Below are 20,345 nucleotides of genomic sequence, written 5' to 3' on the forward strand. Positions count from 1 at the left end.
TCAGGCAGGCTCAGCGTAACGTTGCATGAACGGGCGAGTGCGAACACGTGCAACTCGCTTCGCGGGTGATCTTGCGCGACTGTAAACGAGCAGGGCGAGCCGATTCGCTGGTACGGAGCGCGCCCTCCCTCGAAAGTAAATGTTTAATTGTGATCACAGCTCAACAAAACACCGTTTTGTCCTTGTTCTCTGCAGGCAGCCCCACCAGCTGTTCGGCCTCTCCCTCCCGCGAGCTCGCGGGGGGCGAAGCCACGGGTCGAGTCCGAGTGCCCCATTGGCGTCCTGGTGAAGCGCCGATTGTTGCTGTTGTTGTTGGTTGTAGAGGTCGTGGTGCGGTCGGAATGGGGGGGCGGTGGTGAAGCAGTTAGCGCGCTGCGCTATGAACCCGGCGACCTGTGTTCGGTTCCCGCTCACGTCCAACACCAGCGACGATTATCTGAAGCTTACTCAAATGAGTACCTGGTGCAGTGTGTAAACATCGCCACTGGGGAGACAAAGGCGGCCGGGCGTGGTGCTGGCCACTCGCCCCCTTCGAGTGCCTTGCCGGCCTTCGTAAGGTGTTCGCTAACAGCACTAACGAGTGTCGTTGTCTTTGGTACAGTTGCCTGTAGTGGCGTGGTGCGGTTGGGTGGATGGTGGTTGGGTGGGTGGGTGGTGGCTATGTGGATGGTGGTTATGTAGGTGGTGGTTCGGTGAGTGGGGGGTGGTTAGGTGGGTGGTGGCGGTTGCGTGAGTGCTGGCGACGCGGGTGGTGGTTGCGTTGATTGCGCGATGAGGCGCGGTTGCTGTGTTTGGTGGTTGAGTGCGGTGTTGTGGGGGGGGGGGGGGCTAACGACGCCCCCCTCCATCTGCCTCCCTCCCTACCCCCCCGCCCCCACCCCCGCCACATGGGCCCGCGTCGCCACTCGTTACGGACGTGGCCACGCGCCACATCTGTGTCGTCGTTAATATTTCATGCTTTATTATTCCCATCCCACTCCTGGCCGAGCGCGCGCCGAGCCTTCGTTTGCTGTGCCGCCCCACGTCGTGGCGTTTTAATCCCCGCGGCAAGAGGTCGCGGTAGAGTTCGCGCTGGAAACTTACAGCCGGCGATTACGCTTTAATTTGGGTCGCGAAACGAAGGGCTCCATTTGATCGCTTGGCCATTGGGGGGGTTGTGGCTGTGCCTTTGATCGCGCGTTTGTTTTGTTTGGAGAGGGAATCACTCGCATGAAATTATTTTTGTCCGCACCACAAATTCAATTCTAAAGCTGAGCAAATAAAGGAATCGTAATTTAAAACGTATAATGCAGTACATTAGTAATGCATAATAAATTGCTGAAAATCAATGCGATATATGATAATATAATAAGAAATTATACGCAAATATGTACATGACTCAAACATTCATCTGATTGTGTCGACCTTCATTCGGAGCTGAGCGGCCTTGCCATCCCAATTAACCACACGTCACGCAACACCCACCCCTCCTAACAACCTTAGCTCCCCAGCCACAACCTCTCCCGGCCACACCCACTCTCAACCACAATCTCTCCTCGCAGACACAACCCCTATCCTATCCTATCCACACCGCCCTCCGCCACTACCGCTAACACCCAAATCCTACTCCCCCCTTTAACGGGAACATCTCCATGCAGCCATCAGAAGGCATTCACACATCCCCGCCGACACCGGTCCCAGCCAATGGCCGTTGCATTTGCTGGGCGGGCAATGGCAGAAGGGTGCGGTGGGGGTGAGGTGGGGTCACGGGAGCGAGATGGGGACGACGGTGAAGCTGTGGCCATGGAGAGGCCACGACCCCAGTGCTCGCGTGATTCACCGTCTTATTGAGCGGCTTTTGCCATCACATTTCACCTTTTGCTTGACCGTCGGGGTCGCAGGTCAGCCGCCCTCTGCGGCCGCACCACACTTAGGTTATTGTTCTCGGCGCGGCGGCGCCACTCGGGTGGCCGCAGCCGAGGGCCTCCCGAGCACAGAAGCTGCAGGCGGATCTCTCCACGAGGCAGGTGGCCCTCGACTCGGGAGCTTCCAAACGTTTCTCACGGAGAGCCACTCGGGGCCACAGCGACTGAACGCCGCATCCCTCCATCGGTCTTTCCGAAGCTCTAAAATATTAACGGGATCCCAGGACATCAACAAATCCAGAGTGGCCTTCTCTAAAGCCTGGGACCACGCGCGGCGATTCATTACAGAACGATTGTCGGTTGAATCGCCACCCTGTTGGCTGAAAAATCGTGCTCCGTTTCCGCATCGGCAATGATTCCTCCGTTGCCGTTCATTTCTCATTCTTAACGGATAGCGCGTAGAGCGTTGGTGCAGTGGTTAGCGCACTGTGCTACGAACCTGGCAACGGCTAATATCAGCGGTGAGTGGTCGTTCTGTCTTCCCATTTCACCAACCCGCACTGACCAACGAGGTGCAGTGTGAGCAAGACAACACCACGATAGATCAACACTAAAGGCAGTTTAACACGTAGACTTTCGTGACCAATATCATCCATAATAGAGGTTTTTTGGGTTAGATCGCGTGAATATATAAATGTGTCGTTAAAACCCACCACCACCCGACACAGCCAACTAGTAAGGGTTGTCACGTAAACAGAACGTGACAATTCCCCCTCCACCCCCCCACATTGTGCAAGAGCGCAGAAGTGTGGTCACCACATCTACGCCTCTATATAACGAACTAAACAGGTGGACTTCTCCACAAATCTGGCTATCGCCTGATGAATCTAGTTGTAATTACTGGCGAAATGTCGTACTCGGTTTGTAAATGTTGTGGCTTGGCTCTCCAACACACCGGTGTGCTGTGCTAGTGACGAATTGGCACGTTATGTTTAAGTGACAAACCTTACTAGTTGGCTGTGTCGGGTGGTGGCGGGTTTTAACGACACATTTATATATTTACTCGATCTAACACAAAAAAACCTCTTGTGAACACTAAAGGCGTTCATCCAGCAGTCGATTGACACAAGGGCCGAACAAACAATAGCAGAGCGAGAGGTGGGCTTTGGCCTGTAAACATGAAGCTCGTTTGTCAGAGAACCCTAGACCGGCGAGGGAGTCACTACCTGGGCCGAGCTGGGAAACGCCTCTAGGGAGTGAATTTGGCTGGGCGTGGATTTCTCCTTCATTCAGTTTCACAGCCGCTCGTCGCTCTGCAGCGGACGATATTTGGACGGGTCTGGCAGCTTAAGCCTTGCCCCTGCACCGGGTCAATCTCGTTGAGTGATGTTGGCCAGCGAGAGCGGTGAGGCGAGCCAGCTGACCTCACCCCGGTGACCTCACGCCGGTGACCTCACCTGGCCGCTCGACAGCCATGTCGCCGAGATCGCAGCGGCGGGGTTTGATGGTTCCCCACCTCGACGGGCAGTCGGCGCCACCTCCGCGCAGCCGAGTTAATTACTGCGAACCCAGGGACAGATTAGGATCCAATTAAGGTCGAGGGGTTTAACCGTAGCGATCGCCGTGAGCTCGATCGACCCCCGTGCTACGTCATCGCCGCCACCGCCGCCGCTGTTGCTGCTGCTCCAGGAAACGGAGATGTCGGCGATGAGTTCTCGGACGCATCGCCGCGGTGCCGTCAGCGGGCATTACTCCTCGCCGTTATGGCGCGCGGTTGGCAGGTCGTTAACGTAAATCACGGACATCGGAGGGACCATAACCGCGCCCCACGGCGCCGCCTGTAATGGGCTGAGATATGGACCCCCGCACTTGGGCTGACCTCTGCCAAAGTGGTTCCTCTTCTGCGGAGCCTGTGACCACCGGACCAGCCAATTCCTGATGAGAGTCCACAAGGACACTGTAATCGTTGGTTGACCCTTCTGCGGGATTTTGAAAATTTGTCATTTGTGCTGTTATCTGGGCAGGAGGGGTGGTGGTGATGCAGTGGTTAGCACGCTGTGTCATGAACCTGGCTACCTGAGTTTGAGTTCTGCCTGCGGCTAGCATCAAGTGGCGAGTGATATCTGAACGGGGCCTGGGTGTCCTGCTCCACTAAACCGCACGGAGATTACACAACTCCCCCATCACTGATGCCGTGTGGAAGGGAGTTGGTCATCCAGCAGTGGATTGACAAAGAGTCTTAGTTCTCTGGCCAGGAGGTGGCCTCATTATGCGATTTCATGCTTTATTATTCCCAAGATAATCAGTGGCGCTATGTGGCATGTCAGCATCGTCATCATCACGATCGCAATCAAAACTATTGCCATCAACTTCATCGTCATCATCACAATCATCATGAGTAGCATGTACATCACCCTATGGTGTCCTTCCCCGCACCTCCAATTAGCACGGTTGACTACGTACTGTGCGAAAGAAGTTCAATGTACATACATCATCGTCGTCACCATTATTTTCATTGTCATCATCTTGATAAATCACCATCACAATCATCATCGTCGTCGTTGTCATCGTCGTAATCGCCGCCTCAGTGGAGCGAGTGAATGGGAGCCGCTCTGCGTGGAGCCTCGGCGAGCGCCGTGGTTTGGAGAGCGAGGCGGTTGCGGGAGCGGCGCCGATTTCCAGCCAGACCCTAATCAGGCAAATCCCAATGATTTCTCCAGAGCCCCGTGCTTCATTACAGGCCACCTGTCGTTTTGCAATCACAGTTCATTTTGCTTACGGAGGGAAAATATTTAATGTTGTGTTTTTTTCGAAATTTCATTACGTTACAGTGTTCCATTTTGTCGCTAAATTTTCCCACCCTCGCCTCAAATGCGCGTGTGCGCATCTGCCCGCGTGTGTGTGGAGCGGTGGCGCGGTGGTTAGAGCACTGCGGTGCGACCCGTATCGTTCAAATCTCAGGCACGGCTACCATCAGTGGCGAGTGAAATCTGAACTGGTTCTGGCCCCCCCCTCGCCTCCCTGGCCGTCACTGATGGCGCCAAGCAAAGTGCGGTCAAAATATATTATCCACGGCTGGGCTGCCCCTGGGTGGACTCGGCTTCACAAAGAAATTTGCACCTGGTGCGGCATTGTAACAATCAGCGGCGGGGAGACAAAGGTGGACAGGCGTGGGTGTTGCTGGCCACCCACGCCTTCACAGGTGCTCGCTGACGACACTTGCCCTAGTAGTCTGTTAAAGGCTACACCGGTGGTCTTCGTCTTTGTCGTCTGAAATCAGCCGTGCGGGCGTTTGATCGCCGGATTTGAAATTCTAATGACGCGTTCCGCTGCGGCCAGACACCAAGCGCCCCAACTCCTGACGGGCGAGTTCGCTCTGAGCCCGAAGGTGGTCGGCGCGCGAGCCAGAACCGCCGCGCGGTTATTTAAAAAAAAAATGCATCCCCTTCCGTTCAGAACGACGCGGCGAGGTGCGGTTAAAACAACCCCCACGGGCATGGACAGACAGGCCCTCATCCAGCAGTGGATCGAAAGAATCCCTGTACGCGACAAAGGGGGCTCGGCGTGCGCACGCACGGTACACGCTGCTCAGCAGGTGCCGCGAGCAGAGGGCCAACGTTTCTGCGCACGGCGGCGGCGACGTCTGTGCCGTAATTGCCTTCCCAAATATTCCTCACTCTGAACTCCAAGCCCCCCCCCGCCTCTCCCCCCCGCCTCCACCCCCCTCAATCCTAATTCATATCCCCGTCGTCACCTCCGCTCGTGCGGTTCTCTCTCAACTTGACTTTGGGTCGACCGCCGCTCGACGGTCGCTCGCTTGATCCTTCTCCGCGGCTGTCCCCCTTTGTCTGGGAGGGATTATAATCGCTCGCTCGCTCTCTCTCTCTCTCCCTCTCGCCGTGTCGCTCATCTGGCTCACACTCGCGCTGATTGCAAGCGCGATAAATGTATCTTAATTATATCAGGAGGGTCCTGCTCGTTATGTGGGGGCCACTTCCTCATGGCCCATGGTTTTTGTGGCTGGTGACGACGACGTCCCTTGGAGGGTTAACCTGGCCGAAGGAGCGGCAGGTGAACGGAGATTGGATTCCTGGCTCCCCCCTTGTTTGTCATTTAAAGCTCGAGACGGAGGCCTCGACTGAACCCCGCTGAACCTTCCAGCGAAGATGGATTGAGGTCCTTCAGTTTAGCGCTTACACAACAGCAGATCGTGTGTGTGTGTGTGGGGGATGTCGTGTTTATTGGTTTATGTGTGTATACACATACGTATGTGTGTATCTATATTTGGGGCTGCACGTGAGTACTGGTGTGTGTACAGCACTGCGTGTGTGTGTATGAGGTTGCGTGTTTGTGCGTATGGCATCATCTGGGATTGTGTGTGTGTCTTTGTCGTTGTTTATGATTGTGTGTTTGCGAGGTGGCTTGTATGTGCGTATTTGTGTGTACCAGCCTGTGTGTGTGTACCAGCCTGTGTGTGTACCAGCCTGTGTGTGTGTGTATCAGCCTGTGTGTGTACCAGCCCGTGTGTGTGTGTACCAGCCCGTGTGTGTGTGTATCAGCCCGTGTGTGTTTATCAGCCTGTGTGTGTGTATATCAGCCCGTGTGTGTAGTGGAGCGGTTAGCACGCTGCGCTATAAACTCAATGAACGGAGTTCGATTCCTGCTCACGGCCAACGCCGGTGACGATTTTTTTTACCGATTTTGGGCCTCCCCCTAGGTCGACTCAGCCTCAAATGAGTACCTGGTGCGATGTGTAAACATCGCCACTGGGGACACAAAGGCGGCCGGGCGTGGCCTTGGCCACCCACCCCCTCGTGAGCTGTGCCGGCCTTCATAGGTGCTCGTTAACAGCACTTGCCCCAATGGTCTGTTACAGGCTCTACGGGGGATCTTTGTCTTTGTGTGTGTTTTTATTGGTCTCAATAAATTGTTATTTTCTCTCGTATCTCGCGCGTCGAATTTGCACCAACGTGGAGCCAATCGAGGGATAGAACAGAAAGCGAAGATTAGATGGTGGTGCATCCAATTACGACGGTTATTAGGAATGCAAATAAGCAATTATCTGTAAACGGCTGTGTTAACTGTGTGTGTGGGGTAGGGGACGTGGTTATTGTACAGATCGGTGTGTGTGGTGTTTTGCCCAGTGCTCAGAGACAGACAGGGATCTTTTTTATTTATACCCAGATAAGATTCAGTCATTCACGCCTGCCTCTATTCGTGTGTGTCTGTCTGTGTGTTGTGTGTGTGTGTATCTGTGTCTACGTATCTGTGTGTTGTGTGTGTGTATCTATGTATCGTTGTCTTTTTGCTTTTGTCTCTGTGTGTGCATTCACTTTATGTCTGTGTGGCGGTGAGCATCAGCACAATCATTTGTGCATTGCGCTACAAACCCGACAACCTGAGTTCAATTGGCGACCATGGCTAACAGTGGCGAGTGACATCAGAACTAATCCTGGATCTAAATTGACTTAACCGTAAATAAATTCCTAACGTGGTTTGCAAAACATTAGCACTGCAGAGACAAAGGTGTCGTGCCGCCCACACCACCACCGCTCGTAAGTTGTTCCGGCCTGAGTAAGTTCTCGCTAACAGCACTTGCACCAACATCCTGAAGCTTATATGGGCTATCTTTGCCTTTATGAATAAGTGACACACGTTTCAATAGCCACTGATGTTGTGTTTTCAGTGAGTGTGAAATCCAGCCACGCCAGCGCGGGTGCCCGCGTCTGTCTCTTGAAGCCTCTAATCCTGCCGAGATGAGAGGATATTGACAGACGTGGTCTCGCTGGAGCCAGCAGGCCCGTCAGAAAGTTACAAGACAATAAATTCGTTGATCTTTGATCGATACAAATGTTTTTCCTGTGTACGAAATGTTGGCAACCAACTTGAAAGATGACGCGCGTATGATGAGCAGGTGAGAGAGCTCATTTCAGATGAGGCATCTCCCTGTCACGGCAGACCTGGTTGGGTTTAGTGAGTGCGGCAAAATAACCCCCCCAGGAAATTCCCCAACCTGTGAACACAACCAAACTCCGAACGGCTAACTCGTCAACGCCATCCGCAGCTCAAGTAAGCATTGAGGCGGTGCTCATCTCCCGTTTACAGCCCTGAGCCAGTGGTGGGAATTCCGCATTCCTACGGCAGGGACGAGTCTATCTGTAGGACAACCACCGTTGACTTCCACACACAATGGTACTTATTTTATAAACCCTAGAGGAGTGATGGGCTGCGTCAACCAACCCCCCCTCCCCCAACCAGGATTTGAACTCCCAACCTTGCGATCGCTGCAGGCCGCTCACTCTCTACCACACGGCCGGATTGGTAAACCGACCAAGCACGGGGCTGACTGACGCAAATCCCCGTATGATCCACCAACCCCAGCCCCCAAGGGCCCGGGTTCTTGAGGCCTGCAACGCCAGCGCCGTCAGCGCCACGCCCCCCCCCCCCCCCCCCCATCCAATTCGGCGATGTCTCTCCTCAAATTGAGTGATTAATGGCTATCTGCGGGCAGCCCGTGAAGCCGTGGGATTGCATCGAGAGCCGCATGGAGGAAATTCAGTTCCCCTCGTCCCTCCGTCGGTGACTTTCATGCGGCGCAGCGGGCGGGAGACGGTGCGGCGGATTATGATTTATGGTCGCCATGAGTGGCGGCGGACACGGGGGTTGGTGGGGGGCGGGGGGAAGGGGGGCAGGAGGGGGGGAGCGACCGGGCAGAATGTGGGGGGGGGGGGGGGCTTACAACCACGCGTGGGCGGGGGGGGTTAGGGGGGGTGGTGTCGAGTTTTCGCGCGACATTTTTCTGCGGGAAATACCGCGGCGCCTCTCTGTCTGCCGCCCACTTGGGCCTGGGGCGGCGCTCGCTTTGAACGTCGGCCCTGGTTGAGGCGAAGGACGCAGTGGCGGCCAGAGGAGGGAACGCGCCGCGGAGGAGGTCCACCGTGGAGTGTGTGAGCGGCGCGGTGGCGCTCGCCATCGATTGCGGTGTCGTCTCTCCCCGCGTGTTCCGCCTCCTGTTGTTCTGTTTGCTCAATCGGCATCAATTTCACATGCGCATATCCATTTGCGTGTAATTTCCACGAGTCAAAGAGAATCAATTCTCACGCCCAAGATGCAATGCGCGTATCGTGAACATCGTTGAATAGCTTTGAATCGACCACGTATTCGCTGTAAGCCTCGCGTGTATCCTGTTTGGTTCTTTCGGTAAAGTCACGTAGGTATAAAAATAAAAAAAGATATATTACGACGTTTCGATCGCAACACAAGCGGTCGTCCTCGGGCGGGAAAAATAATCCAGCAGTGCCGGATGAAGCCAGTGCGGGGCCTGTAGCATGATGTTATAAAGGGCCCCTAAATATAAAAAAACACGTGGCTTTACCGAAAGACCCAAAGAGTATGGATTCCTGCAGTCACGAAAGCTTCAAATCAAGATTCTAGCGTGTATCCTCGTCCCGTACGACCCGCTCGCAAGCAGTCCATCAGAATCGCGCATTAGCGCTTCGTTTTTTTTAATGCAAGAATTAATTTCGTTTCGGCGCACGCGCACATGGATCCACGGGAGCTTACACACGTGCGCGCGCACGCACGCAATTACCATAATTAATGAAGAGTAATGAATTTAAAATCAAAAATTATATTGACTGCGTAATTTGCCAAGCCTGGTATAAACAGGGCAATTATGACGATCCAGCATCATTTTATAAACATTCGCTAAACAAAATGGGAGGCTGCCGAGTGGAGAACGCCATTCCACTCGGGGTGTTAAACGGGGAGCGGGGCTGGCGGCGGGGGGGGGGGGCTGAGTGGGTTGGGAAGCTGGGGGGGAGGTGCTGGAACGGTGGGGGGGGGGGCTGATTGGGGGTGTGGAGGGGAGGGAGCTGAGATGACGGGAGATTTTGGGCAGTGGTGGAGCTGGTTCGGCAGGGGAGCTGGGGTGATGGATGCTTGAGCTCGCTAACATGAACCTCACGGTTCAACATCATCGGGAATCCTTTCATCCACCTAAAGAGTGCTTTGATTTGTATTTACTGGAATGGTCACGCTCGCCTCGCTGGGTTGTGTTGTTTTAATTCCCATCGGCCTCTCCAGACACTGAGCGCCGCACATAATTTTGGAGAGTGATGGGGAGAGTGATGGGGAGAGCGATGGGGAGAGTGGTCAAGCAGAGTTCGGTGTGACGTGGTGAGTGGGGCAATAAGGTGGTGGAGAGCTTGGTGCAGATGTTTTTTTTTTAAAGCGGTTGGTAAACGCAGTGGAAAACGTGCTTGGAGAGCGATGGGTAGTGTGGTGGGCATGATGCTTCGAGTGGGGCTGGACTGGGTGAGTGAGAGAGTGAGAGTGCTTGGAGAGTGATTGGGAAAGTGGCTGGAGAGTGGTGGGAGAGAGACCAACACTAACCGTAACTTCGAACCGCGACCCTGTAGGGTGTAAATCACAGCCCCTCCCAGAGTTTTCCAGTCCCAGCTACCACGCACCTCTGGGTGTGTGAGCCCTGGTCGCTCGCAGAACAATTCAGCTGCCAGGGACGTGGCAACATTCTACACGGGACATCGCCAGCCACCAGCACCGCTTATCTTCTGTAAAAACATTGTCACTAAAATGGTCCTTTCCGCCATCTGCGCACATGACCCCCCCCCTCCCGGACTCCCCACTCACCCGGCCACGGCACCGTTTCTCGCCACTGCAGGTGCCAAGAAGCACAGCCTCAAGGACACGCCGCCGCGCCGGCTGCCCCTGTACGACACGCCCTACGAGCCGCGGGACGGCGCCCCAGCCAGCCCGGGGGCCGGCGGCGCCGTCGGCGGGGCGCCCGCACCGAGCTCCGGCGGGGTCGCCGGAGGCGCCGGCGGGGTCGCCGGAGGCGCCGGCGGGGTCGCCGGAGGCGCCGGCGGGGTCGCCGGAGGCGCCGGCGGGGGGGGCGGCGCCAACAACGGAGGCGGCAGCGGGGGCGCCAGCCCCGAAGGAGGGGGGCCCCGGGAGCCGCTCACGCCGACGTCCGTCCAGACCCCGCCGTCGGCGCCGCCGCCGCCGCCGCTTTCGGCTCCGGCTCAGTCGCCGGCGCGGGCCGCCTCCGCGCCGGCGCAGGGTCAGCCGGCCCAACCGCCGCAGCCGCAGGCGAGCCTGCCCGGAGACCCGCCGGGGGAGCGAGCGCTGCCCCAGGACGACGAGAGACCGGCGGACGAGTACGACCAGCCCTGGGAGTGGAACAAGGAGAGGATCTCCAAGGCGTTTGCAGGTGGTGGAGCGGCGCACGCCAGCGCATGCTCGCACACTCGTACATGCGCTCGCACGTGTACACGCACGCACTTGCATATCCGCACACTCTTAGCTTGCACACACGTGTGCATTACGTGCCCGCTAAGACAAAGCTCCCCCGTATAGACGGCTCGAGCGAGCACCTATTTCCTACACAAAGCTCCCCTGTATCGCCTTGACAGGCTGTTGGGGGAAACGCCGTTTGTGAGCACCTATGAAGGCCGGCATCGCACATGAAGGGGTGGGTGTCCAGCACCACGCCCGGCCGTCTTTGCCTCCTTAGTGGCGATGTTTACACATCGCACCAGATACTGATTTGAGGTTGAGTCGACCTAGGGGAGTTCCAGGACCGGTTCAGATAATCATCACTGGTGTTGGCCATGAACGGGAATCGAACCCGGGTACCAGATTCGTAGCGCAGTGTAGTGCTAACTGCTACACTACCGCTCCCCACTGTTCACACGTACACTGTTGCACAGACACCTGTTCACACCTGCACATGTGCCTGCAGTCAGGCACGCTCCCTCACACTCGCGTACTCACACTCGCACGCACCCTCACACTCGCGCGCTCCCTCACACTCGCACGCTCCCTCACACTCGTGTGCTCACACTCGTGTGCTCACACTCGTGTGCTCACACTCGTGTGCTCACACTCGTGTGCTCACACTCGTGTGCTCCCCTCACACTCGCACGCTCCCTCACACTCGCACGCTCCCTCACACTCGCACGCTCCCTCACACTCGTGTGCTCACACTCGCATGCTCCCTCACACTCACGTGCTCACACTCGCACGCTCCCTCACACTCCTCGTGTGCTCACACTCGCACGCTCACACCAGCAAGGGAAGCGACGTTCGTGTGAACCGCTTTTCCGCTCATTTTCTCCTCGTTTACCATTGCAGCGTTGCCCGAGCGGCATCCGGTGCTGGCTTGGGGGGTGGGGGGGGTGGGGGGGGTGGGGGGGGGCCCTCGGCTTCTTACTTTGGAATGCGGCCTCCAATCTGAAATTGTAAGCAACACTGTGGCCTTAATAGGGTAAGCGTGTAGCTTGTTAAAGTTGCGGGCAACAACTGCCCTGCGTCGTGGTACATCGCTGCGGCCACTCCTCCGAGTCGTCCGTGCGGAGACACACAGAGCGTGGGTGGCGCCCTGCACCCACGCGCAACGCCCTCTCACGGTCCGGGGCGCCGAGAGTCGTTTGCCGCGCAGCCTGCCGAGACTGCGTCGAGTTCACAGATCCTGAACATCGCCGGGCTGATTGACCGCCGTGTCGATCACTGCAGAAGCCTCGCTGTAGCCACCGTCTCGCCTCCCGTGTGAGCGCAGTCCGGATTCGTTTCTACTTCGCTCGTAGTCCCTGCCTGGCTGACGACCCCCTGTGGACGCTCAGTCGAGTCCGCACGAGACGCCCGCGGTTGATCCTCTCGCCCACCTCACCCAGTATTATTAAGTCGGCCACTCGGCTAACTCAATAAATCTATTTGTGTTTTGTGGACAGCCAATTGCCGGTTTTGGTCTTCCTCTGTGTCGCTGCAGTCTCTGGCAGCGCGACTAAATGATATCATTTCGCGTGTTCACTCCAACTCGTTCATCTCGTCTCATCGTCGTCCATTTCGTCTGATCGTCGTTCATCTCGTCTCACCTTATGCTCATTAATCTCGTCACATCGTCGCACTTGGGTCGTTGGTGAGCAGCAGTCGTCCTCGTCATCGTTAGCCGTGATGAATTCCGTCCACTCTGCAGCCATCGAGCCCTACAATTAAATCAAATCGCCCGCTCTGACTCGACAAACATTTTCGTTGCTAATTCCATCAGCGAAATTAACTCTGCCCTCCCATCACCTCTCGCTTCCAAACCAGGGGCACCGGGTCTCGCTCGTGCTACCAAGGGGATCGGATCCCTGCCTGACCCCCCCCCATCACCATCCCCTGTCGGCACAGAGGGGACCGGCACTGCCAGGGGACAGGGGAAACGCGAGCGCGGTGGCTTCATGCCGACGTGCGTTCTCCCGGACAGCGAACGCACGGTTCGTCCCGTTGTTCTCGATTCGAGCGCCAACGCAAAGACGCCGCCGCTGCCGCCGCGGCCGCCGCTGCCGCCGCTGCCGACACGGCTGCTCGGGACGTGGCTGGAGCAGCGTGGGGGGGGGGAGTTATTGATGGAATCTCTCGCTCGGGGTGACCCGTAACATTTCCCTATCTTCGCCTCCACGTTTGCTGTGCGTGATGCGGACCGACAGGGAACCGGTCCTGGGCCGGGGGTCGCTGCAGCCGAAGGGGCATAGCAAACTAAAAAAAGCAGCGGTGAGAGTGAAACGGGGGATGGAGAGGAAAAAAATCCTCTCCGATAAATGTTGCGGCGATTCTTAAAGGGCTCGTAATTTGAATATGCTGTCTCAGCCTCCCTATTTCTTCTAAGCGATAAGGGAAAGGTCAAGTGCAGCAAACTAATATTGAAATGTCATCGATGTCCTGTGGTCAGTGGCATTTACCAAACACGAGCGGGCATACGCGCGTCCTTGCGTCTGTGCGTTGCTTGCGTCTGTGCATGTGCGTTGCTTGCGTCTGTTCGTGCGCTTTTGCTCGAGCGCACACATGCGTGTGTGTGCTTGCTTGTGTGTATCCGTGTGTATGTGCACATGTGCGTGTACGCGCTTGTGTCACGTGTGTCATGTTTGTGCGTACGCTTGTGCCTTTGTTGAGTGTATGTGTCTGTATTTATCGTTTCTTCCAATGAGAAAAAGTAAAAGTCTTGACCTCAAAGCCCGTGCTGAGGCCCTCAACTGATTCTTCTTGGCAGGAGGAAGGCTGTCGTCCGGTTATCGCAACCTTTAAAATTCCCGTTCGTCTCCAAGGGAAACGATTTTTGAAAGAAAAAAAACATTATTTGGTTGCCGGAGGTGCTTGGTTATTGGGGGCCGGGTGTTGAGTTATGGACGGTAGTGGGAACGTGGCACGGGGAGCCCCATTTTTGGGGGGAAATAGAGAGAGGGGGAAAGAGAAAAAAACATGTTTTGAACCCCAAGCTCCGTCAACTGTCGTGTGTCATGGCCGTGCGCGTCGCCAATAATTCCGCCCGGCGCAGATAAGTGCCGGGAGAGAAAATTGCTTTTTGTGCCCGAGCATCGGCGGAGCGAGACGCCCATTGTGAGAGGCAGCGGCCGCCCCCTGTCGCTCAACGCGCGGCCCAGGGGGGAGGGGGGGGGATGGCATCGCGGCCTCCGCGGGATGTGACCTTTGACACCCATTCCGTTCTCCCGAGCGCCGCCACTCTCCCTCGCTCTCCCGGCTTCACCGCCGCGGTCGTCGCGTTGCAACGCCGGCACCGCTCTCCGTTGCTCCCGCTTGGCGCCGATCCGTCGTCTTAATACGGCGCCGCCTCCGCGTGCCAAACGCAGAGAACTAAATCATCTGCGGCGCCGCCGCCCATCGCGCCCCGCCGGGCCCTGCTCTCTTTTTCTCTCGTTTCACCCGGCCGCCTGTCCTCTTCCGCTTTCCTCTTCCGCTCGCTCACCGGTGCAGCTGATGGCTACGTTACGGCACGGCCTAACTCGTGTGCGCGCTCTCCACGCTATCGATCGCTCGACGTGACGTTGGCCGTCGCGGCGCCCTCACTGCTCGCCGCTCCTCTCCCGTGATCCGTTTTGACGCGGAGGAGGAATTGTGACGGGGCTGGAACCAGATGCAACTTTCGCATCTAAATTGCTCGGATATGCTTTGTAGGAGTGAGAGTTTCTTCGTTCGAGCGATGGTAACTTAAGCAAGGAGAGGGAAGGAGCATACAAAATTAATGAAGGCAGAACCGTGTGCAGGTTTCATGTTGCAGATGACAGACATTGAGCATTCATTTGACGGCGCCGCTTTGTAGTTCCTCATTAGAGTGTAACGTGTACCATTAAACACTTGGAGAGTTTTTTTTTTATCTGGCTAATTAGAAAACTTAAAACAGTCATGTCCTCAATTGCCACCAACTGTACAATGCCGAATTCTGATCATTAAATTCCTTTGATGGGCTGCAGAGAAAGACAAATCCAACGTCAATGAATGGATCGTCAAATAGATGGACACAGCCAACGTTGATCAACCGACCGAAGCTCAGGAGCGAGGGGAACGGGGAACGGGCGGCAGGGATGGGACGAGATATCCGGAGAACTGCCGCCACTGGGAGTTCGCGATGAACCAGGCCGAAAGACGACGCCTGCCTTGGCTTGACAAGACCCGCCGCCGCGCGAGTCTGATCCCCAGCCTCTCATGCGGAGTCGCCTCCGTGGCACCGGCGTTCGCGTGAAGATCTCCTCACGACTCTCATCACGTGGCAACGAAGATGCGTGCTGTGTAGCTCCTCGCTCCATTTGCTTATCCAACATCTTAAAAGGCTGAGGAGTCGCAGGCCTCCATTGTGCACCTTCAGTCCACGAGTTTTTCTCTTCGTTTAGCACCTTCATCTTCTGAGTCTTCATCTTGCAGTTCTTCTGTCCGTGTGTTCATCTTATGAGTCTTCATCTTAAATTGTCCTCACTCTGTACCTTTACTGTTGGAGTCTTCATCCTGGAGTTCGCTTCGCTCTCTGCCTTAGCCCCGTGAGCCCATGTGCTCCGGACGGGTATCACGACAACAAAAACACAACGCGTACGTCAATAACACCGCGGCCTTAATAGGAAAAGTAAATAATGGGCGATGTTTCAGGTATTGACCCTTCTTCAGAGCGCATAGCGATGAATGGGTCATTACCCGAAATGTCGCCTATTATATAGTTTTCATTTTAAGCCCACAGTTTTATCTGACGGATGTGTTGAGTTTATTGTTGATTGTGCACGATCGCTGACGCAGCACTATCACCAAACAATTAATTCTGCGCGGTCTCCCCGTGCACCTCCTGTTTGTCAAAGTGCTCGGTGTCGGCACTGCGAGTGCCCAGCGCACCGTGTACATTTGGCACGGTCCCGCGTCATATAATCTGCGCGGCAGCGTCGGGGGCAGTGGTGCCGGCCGTGTTAAGGCTCCTGAACAACCGCTCCTAATGCCGCCTGCCCTGTTGGATTTGAACCCAGCGCGGTGATCCTCCGAGCGTCGATCCTCGTCTCCCCGCGGAGCGACGGCTTGGCTTCTCGGGCCCTTCGGGGGTCGTGTGTCACTGAGCTCCGAGCATTCGACTCGCATCCTGAAGACACGAGTTTTAAATCCCGGTCACAGTCGATAGCTCCACCGTGCCTCTAGATTCTGCTATGATGAGCGTACCGATTTGTTGTAAATCAGCGTTTGTGTCGTGGCATAACTGGTTCAGGTAACGCCGCTGGAGGTGCGCTCCGCCGCACTCCTCCCGCTTGAGCCGGGAGACACTTTGTGCTTCTTCTTAAAAGTCTGCCGAAAATTCTAAATCTGTGCAGGAGAAGGCAGCCGCGATTTCATGAGCCAACGGCTCGGTGCGCCGAGGGAGGGGCGGGGCGAGCAGAGAGGAGAGAGGGGTGGGTGGGTGGGCTGAAGGAGAGCAGGGGGGGGGGGGCGCAGGGTGGAGGGCGCAGACGCCCGCGAGTCCCCTGGGCCCTGGGACAGGGCTGCGTGGATGAGATAAGCCTCGTTTACGCTGGGCGTAGGAATTAAGAGAAACTTCCATTTCCTGCGGCGGCGGAGGCGGCGGCAGCGACGGTAGCGGTGGTGGAGGGCGAACCGGGAGAGAGGAGCGGGGAGCCGGGAGCTGGGAGCCGGGAGCGGGGAGTGGGAAGCGCTCTGCCGGCAGCCTCGCCCGGTTGCGCTGCCTTCCCCGAGGCTGGCGCGACTCGCGGGAACGCTGCTGCGCGCGCGTGCATGATCGGTGGTGCGGTGGTTAGCGCACTGCGCTACGAACCTGGTGACCCGAGTTCGATTCCAGTGCACGGCCAGCATCGGTCTCGAACCTTTGCCTCGGTCGACTCAGCCTTAAATGAGTGCCTGGCACGGTGTGAACATCAGGAGACAAAGGCGGCCGAGCGTGATGTTAGCCACCCGCTCCCCCGTGTGCCATGCCGACCTTCGTAGGCACTACTCGTTTACAGCACTTGCCCCAACAGTCTGTTAAAGGCTATACGGGGGATCTTTGTGTATGTGCCGTAAATATCTCATTGTCCTCATCAGCCGTGGCCATTCCACCGGTGGATGAGCCAGCAGTGGCCGGCCGCCTCCTCTCAAGATCCTGCGGAGCGATAACCCCACGAGGAGCTGGTTTCATTGCTCCACCCCCGCGGTGGATGCCCTCTCGGACGCGTTCCATTCGATGTTCTTACTCCGTCACTATTTTTGGCCGTTGGCCATCGTTCCTTCTGGCGACACGTCCTGCCCAATGTGTGGATATTAAAAAAGAAGAACATTCGTGGAAGTATTTTTCCCTGTTTAGCTGTAAAGTGTTGTTGGCAAACACCTATTAAGGCCAGAACACCCACAGGTACACGATAACAGCAGCAGCTCCGATGGTGGTGACATCACCGCAGCGATTGTGCCAGGCTAAGTGCACTTTGAGACTGCCATGTGAAGTCTGGACAGGCTCTCTGCCAGGGAGGTCTCGGGGCAGACCGCAGGTGTTATGGGTTAAGTGACTGAGATGATTGGCAGATGCACCACCTGTGCTCCCCGCTGCCATTGGCACATGCACACACACGGCAAATCAAAATCACATCGTCTCACTCGTCAAACCAACTTGGTCAGGCGCTCATCTCCTTTGATGGTCCTGAGCCAGAGGTGAAATTTCCACATTCCTATGCCAGGTGCCATCCTCTCTACGGGACAGCGATGCAATGCCGCAGACGAGCCTGCACGGATTTGATTGTGGGAGTTGGGGGACGTGGCCTTTCCAGCGTGGGTGTCGCGACGTGGAATCACTCCGGTGTTGGCGCTGGGTGATTGGGTCTGCCTGTCGATTGTCTCGTCACTATGCGACCGTCCTTTTTCCAATCACGTGTTGTTATTCTTTTCTCCTCTGGCCCTTGTGCTTTCTCTACATCTCTCTCACGCTCTCTCATGCTCTCCTGCTCTCTCGCTGGCTCTCGAAAACACACAAGACGGTGGGCTCTGTGAGCCAAGAACACAGCCTCAGGGACTGCTTGTTCGAGTTTATCCACAGCCCGGGGGAGATGAGTGCATGGTCCTGCCTGCATGGCTGCCACAAGCCCATTCTCTCACGAGAAGCCCGTGCGATCAATCACCGTCCTCGTGGGCGAATGTAAAACGAGTAATGAACCTTCTCACTTTCGTTTCCTACACGGCGCAACGGCCTCTGGACCAGCGGCGTAGCGAGGGCGGCGCGGGTCCTGGTGCGGGGAGTTCAACGGTGGGACCCCTGTAGTCTGGCCCCTGTGGCCTACGGACCCCGGTGCAGTTGCACCTCCTGCACACACAAAGTGCACGGATTGATTTACACGTAAGCTCGTATCACGCACGTGTCCGCCTGTGTCTGTGAATGCGCACCTATAGATCTTGACAGATGCGTCCTCGCTGACTGCCAGAAAGTCGAGGCCTCAGCAGCGTTGGTTGACCTTTGCGAAAGGAAAATGGATGTTGCGAGCGTGTCGTGGTCGAGGAAGCTTTCACGATGAAGTATGATGCTACCACGCGCGTTCGTTTTGTTGGGCCGCGTCTGAACGTCACCTAACGGCGGCGCCGCCCATTTCACTCCCCGTCCCCGCTGTTTTCTCCCTCGCTGCGCACCGCGGGAGGCAGGGCGCCGGCGCTTGGAGGGCAAAGGTAAAAACCCGCGTGGGGCTTTTCTTTTGTTTTGCCGGCTTCGCCGCCGTCCATTCTCCCGTCGGTCCCCGTTGGCACGCACGCGGGGCCGACCTGCCCCGCCTGTTTGTGGCGTTGCTCTGTCGCTGCTCGGAGGTGTTCGCCTATCGACCGCGTCGCTTCCGTAATTTGCGGCGGTTAGCGGGGGTTGAGATTGTGCCCCCTGATGTTTGTGTTCCGCTTGCACTGCGCCCAACGCTGCTGCTTGCTGCCACGTGCCTGCCTGCCTGCCTAGCTGCATCACTCCCAACTTACCTGCCTCATGGGTACATGCATACTGTACTCAATGTGTTAAGGTACTTGCCTACCTTTCATTTACCTACTCTTCCACCCATCTATGTGGCTACCAACCATATTACCTACCTGCTTAATTACATACCTACTTATATCACTACCATCTTACCTGCACACTTTCTTACCTATATGAGGAGCAACCTTCTCACCTTTTAACCTACCTACCTATGTGACTTCCAGCCATCTTACTTAACGACGTCATGACCGATTTGCCAGCCAGGTTACCGACCCACCAAATGACTCGACGCGTTCGTCAACGGCCCCGTGGCTTCGAAGGAAAAGTAAAGAACGAGCAACTTCCGTGGCAATGGCCCTTCTGCTTGATGGCCTGTGTCGAGATTCTGGAGGCGTCGCACCTACCTCCACCTCCGTTTACCTACGGAACAGTGGAAGGTGTCATTTTGTTGAATTGGGATGTTTTGACCAGTGCCGGGTACATTGTGCCTGGCGTAAGGACGCCTCAGCTGTGTAACACGGGGAAGAGCTAGAGTCACACAGTGATGCTGATGATGATGGAGACTGTAAGAGCAGGCCATGGACGTCACGTGTTGACTTTGCAATAGCTGAGGAATCTGGCAAAAGGAAGGAAGCGATGGCTTCATGTGGCGGCATCATCCACATCGGCCATGATGACACCTTGACCTGCATGTGGTGTTCAACGTTTCGGGCAAAACTTAAAACGAGTGACCACCCCGCCACCCTCGGTACCTCGTACCCGGAGCGAACTGAGACGCCCGCAGGTTTAAGGCGGCGGTGGCTGCGTCCGTTTCGCGGAGACGCGAGAACAACAGCGGTGCCGCGACGGGCGTGGGCAACTTCCCATGAAAACCGAAGCGGCCGGTGTTTGTTGGTGAACACCGGATCGTGGAATATTAATTCCCCCGCCCTTCCTGTCGCTCCCACCACCACCACCACCCAGCTCCACAGCGACCGGCTACAGCGGCAGATCCGCGAATCAGAAAAAAAATTAAATCCTCGGAAAATTGCTCCGTTTCACCGGCTGATTGTGCGTAAGATTTGTTGGGTTTTTTTTTCCGGTGCAAATTATATCTCGGTGTTAATGATGGCGCAGCAAGAGCGGAGAGCGCAATGCAGATCGAGAGCGAACGGGAGGCCTCGCTCCACGGTGAGCCACGGGCTTAGGACGAGGGCCAGAGCGTGGTGTGGGGTAGAGTTAGGGGGTGAGTCTGCTTGATGAGAAAC

The 20,345-nt window shown here is 56.3% G+C and overlaps 1 protein-coding gene across 1 annotated transcript in view; it reads left to right on the forward strand.

Moving 5' to 3' along the window:
• Positions 1 to 20,345, forward strand: part of LOC116941922 (SH2 domain-containing adapter protein D-like) — an 87,202-nt gene that overhangs the window by 26,564 nt on the left and 40,293 nt on the right. The window contains exon 3 of the mRNA XM_076067717.1: positions 10,528 to 11,076. Within this exon, the coding sequence (XP_075923832.1) occupies positions 10,528 to 11,076 (549 nt within the window). The remainder of the gene's footprint in view (positions 1 to 10,527; positions 11,077 to 20,345) is intronic.

This window comes from Petromyzon marinus, chromosome 1, assembly GCF_048934315.1.
Source record: "Petromyzon marinus isolate PM22_M1 ecotype Great Lakes invasive population chromosome 1, UKy_Petmar_22M1.pri1.0, whole genome shotgun sequence".
NCBI lineage: Eukaryota > Metazoa > Chordata > Hyperoartia > Petromyzontiformes > Petromyzontidae > Petromyzon > Petromyzon marinus.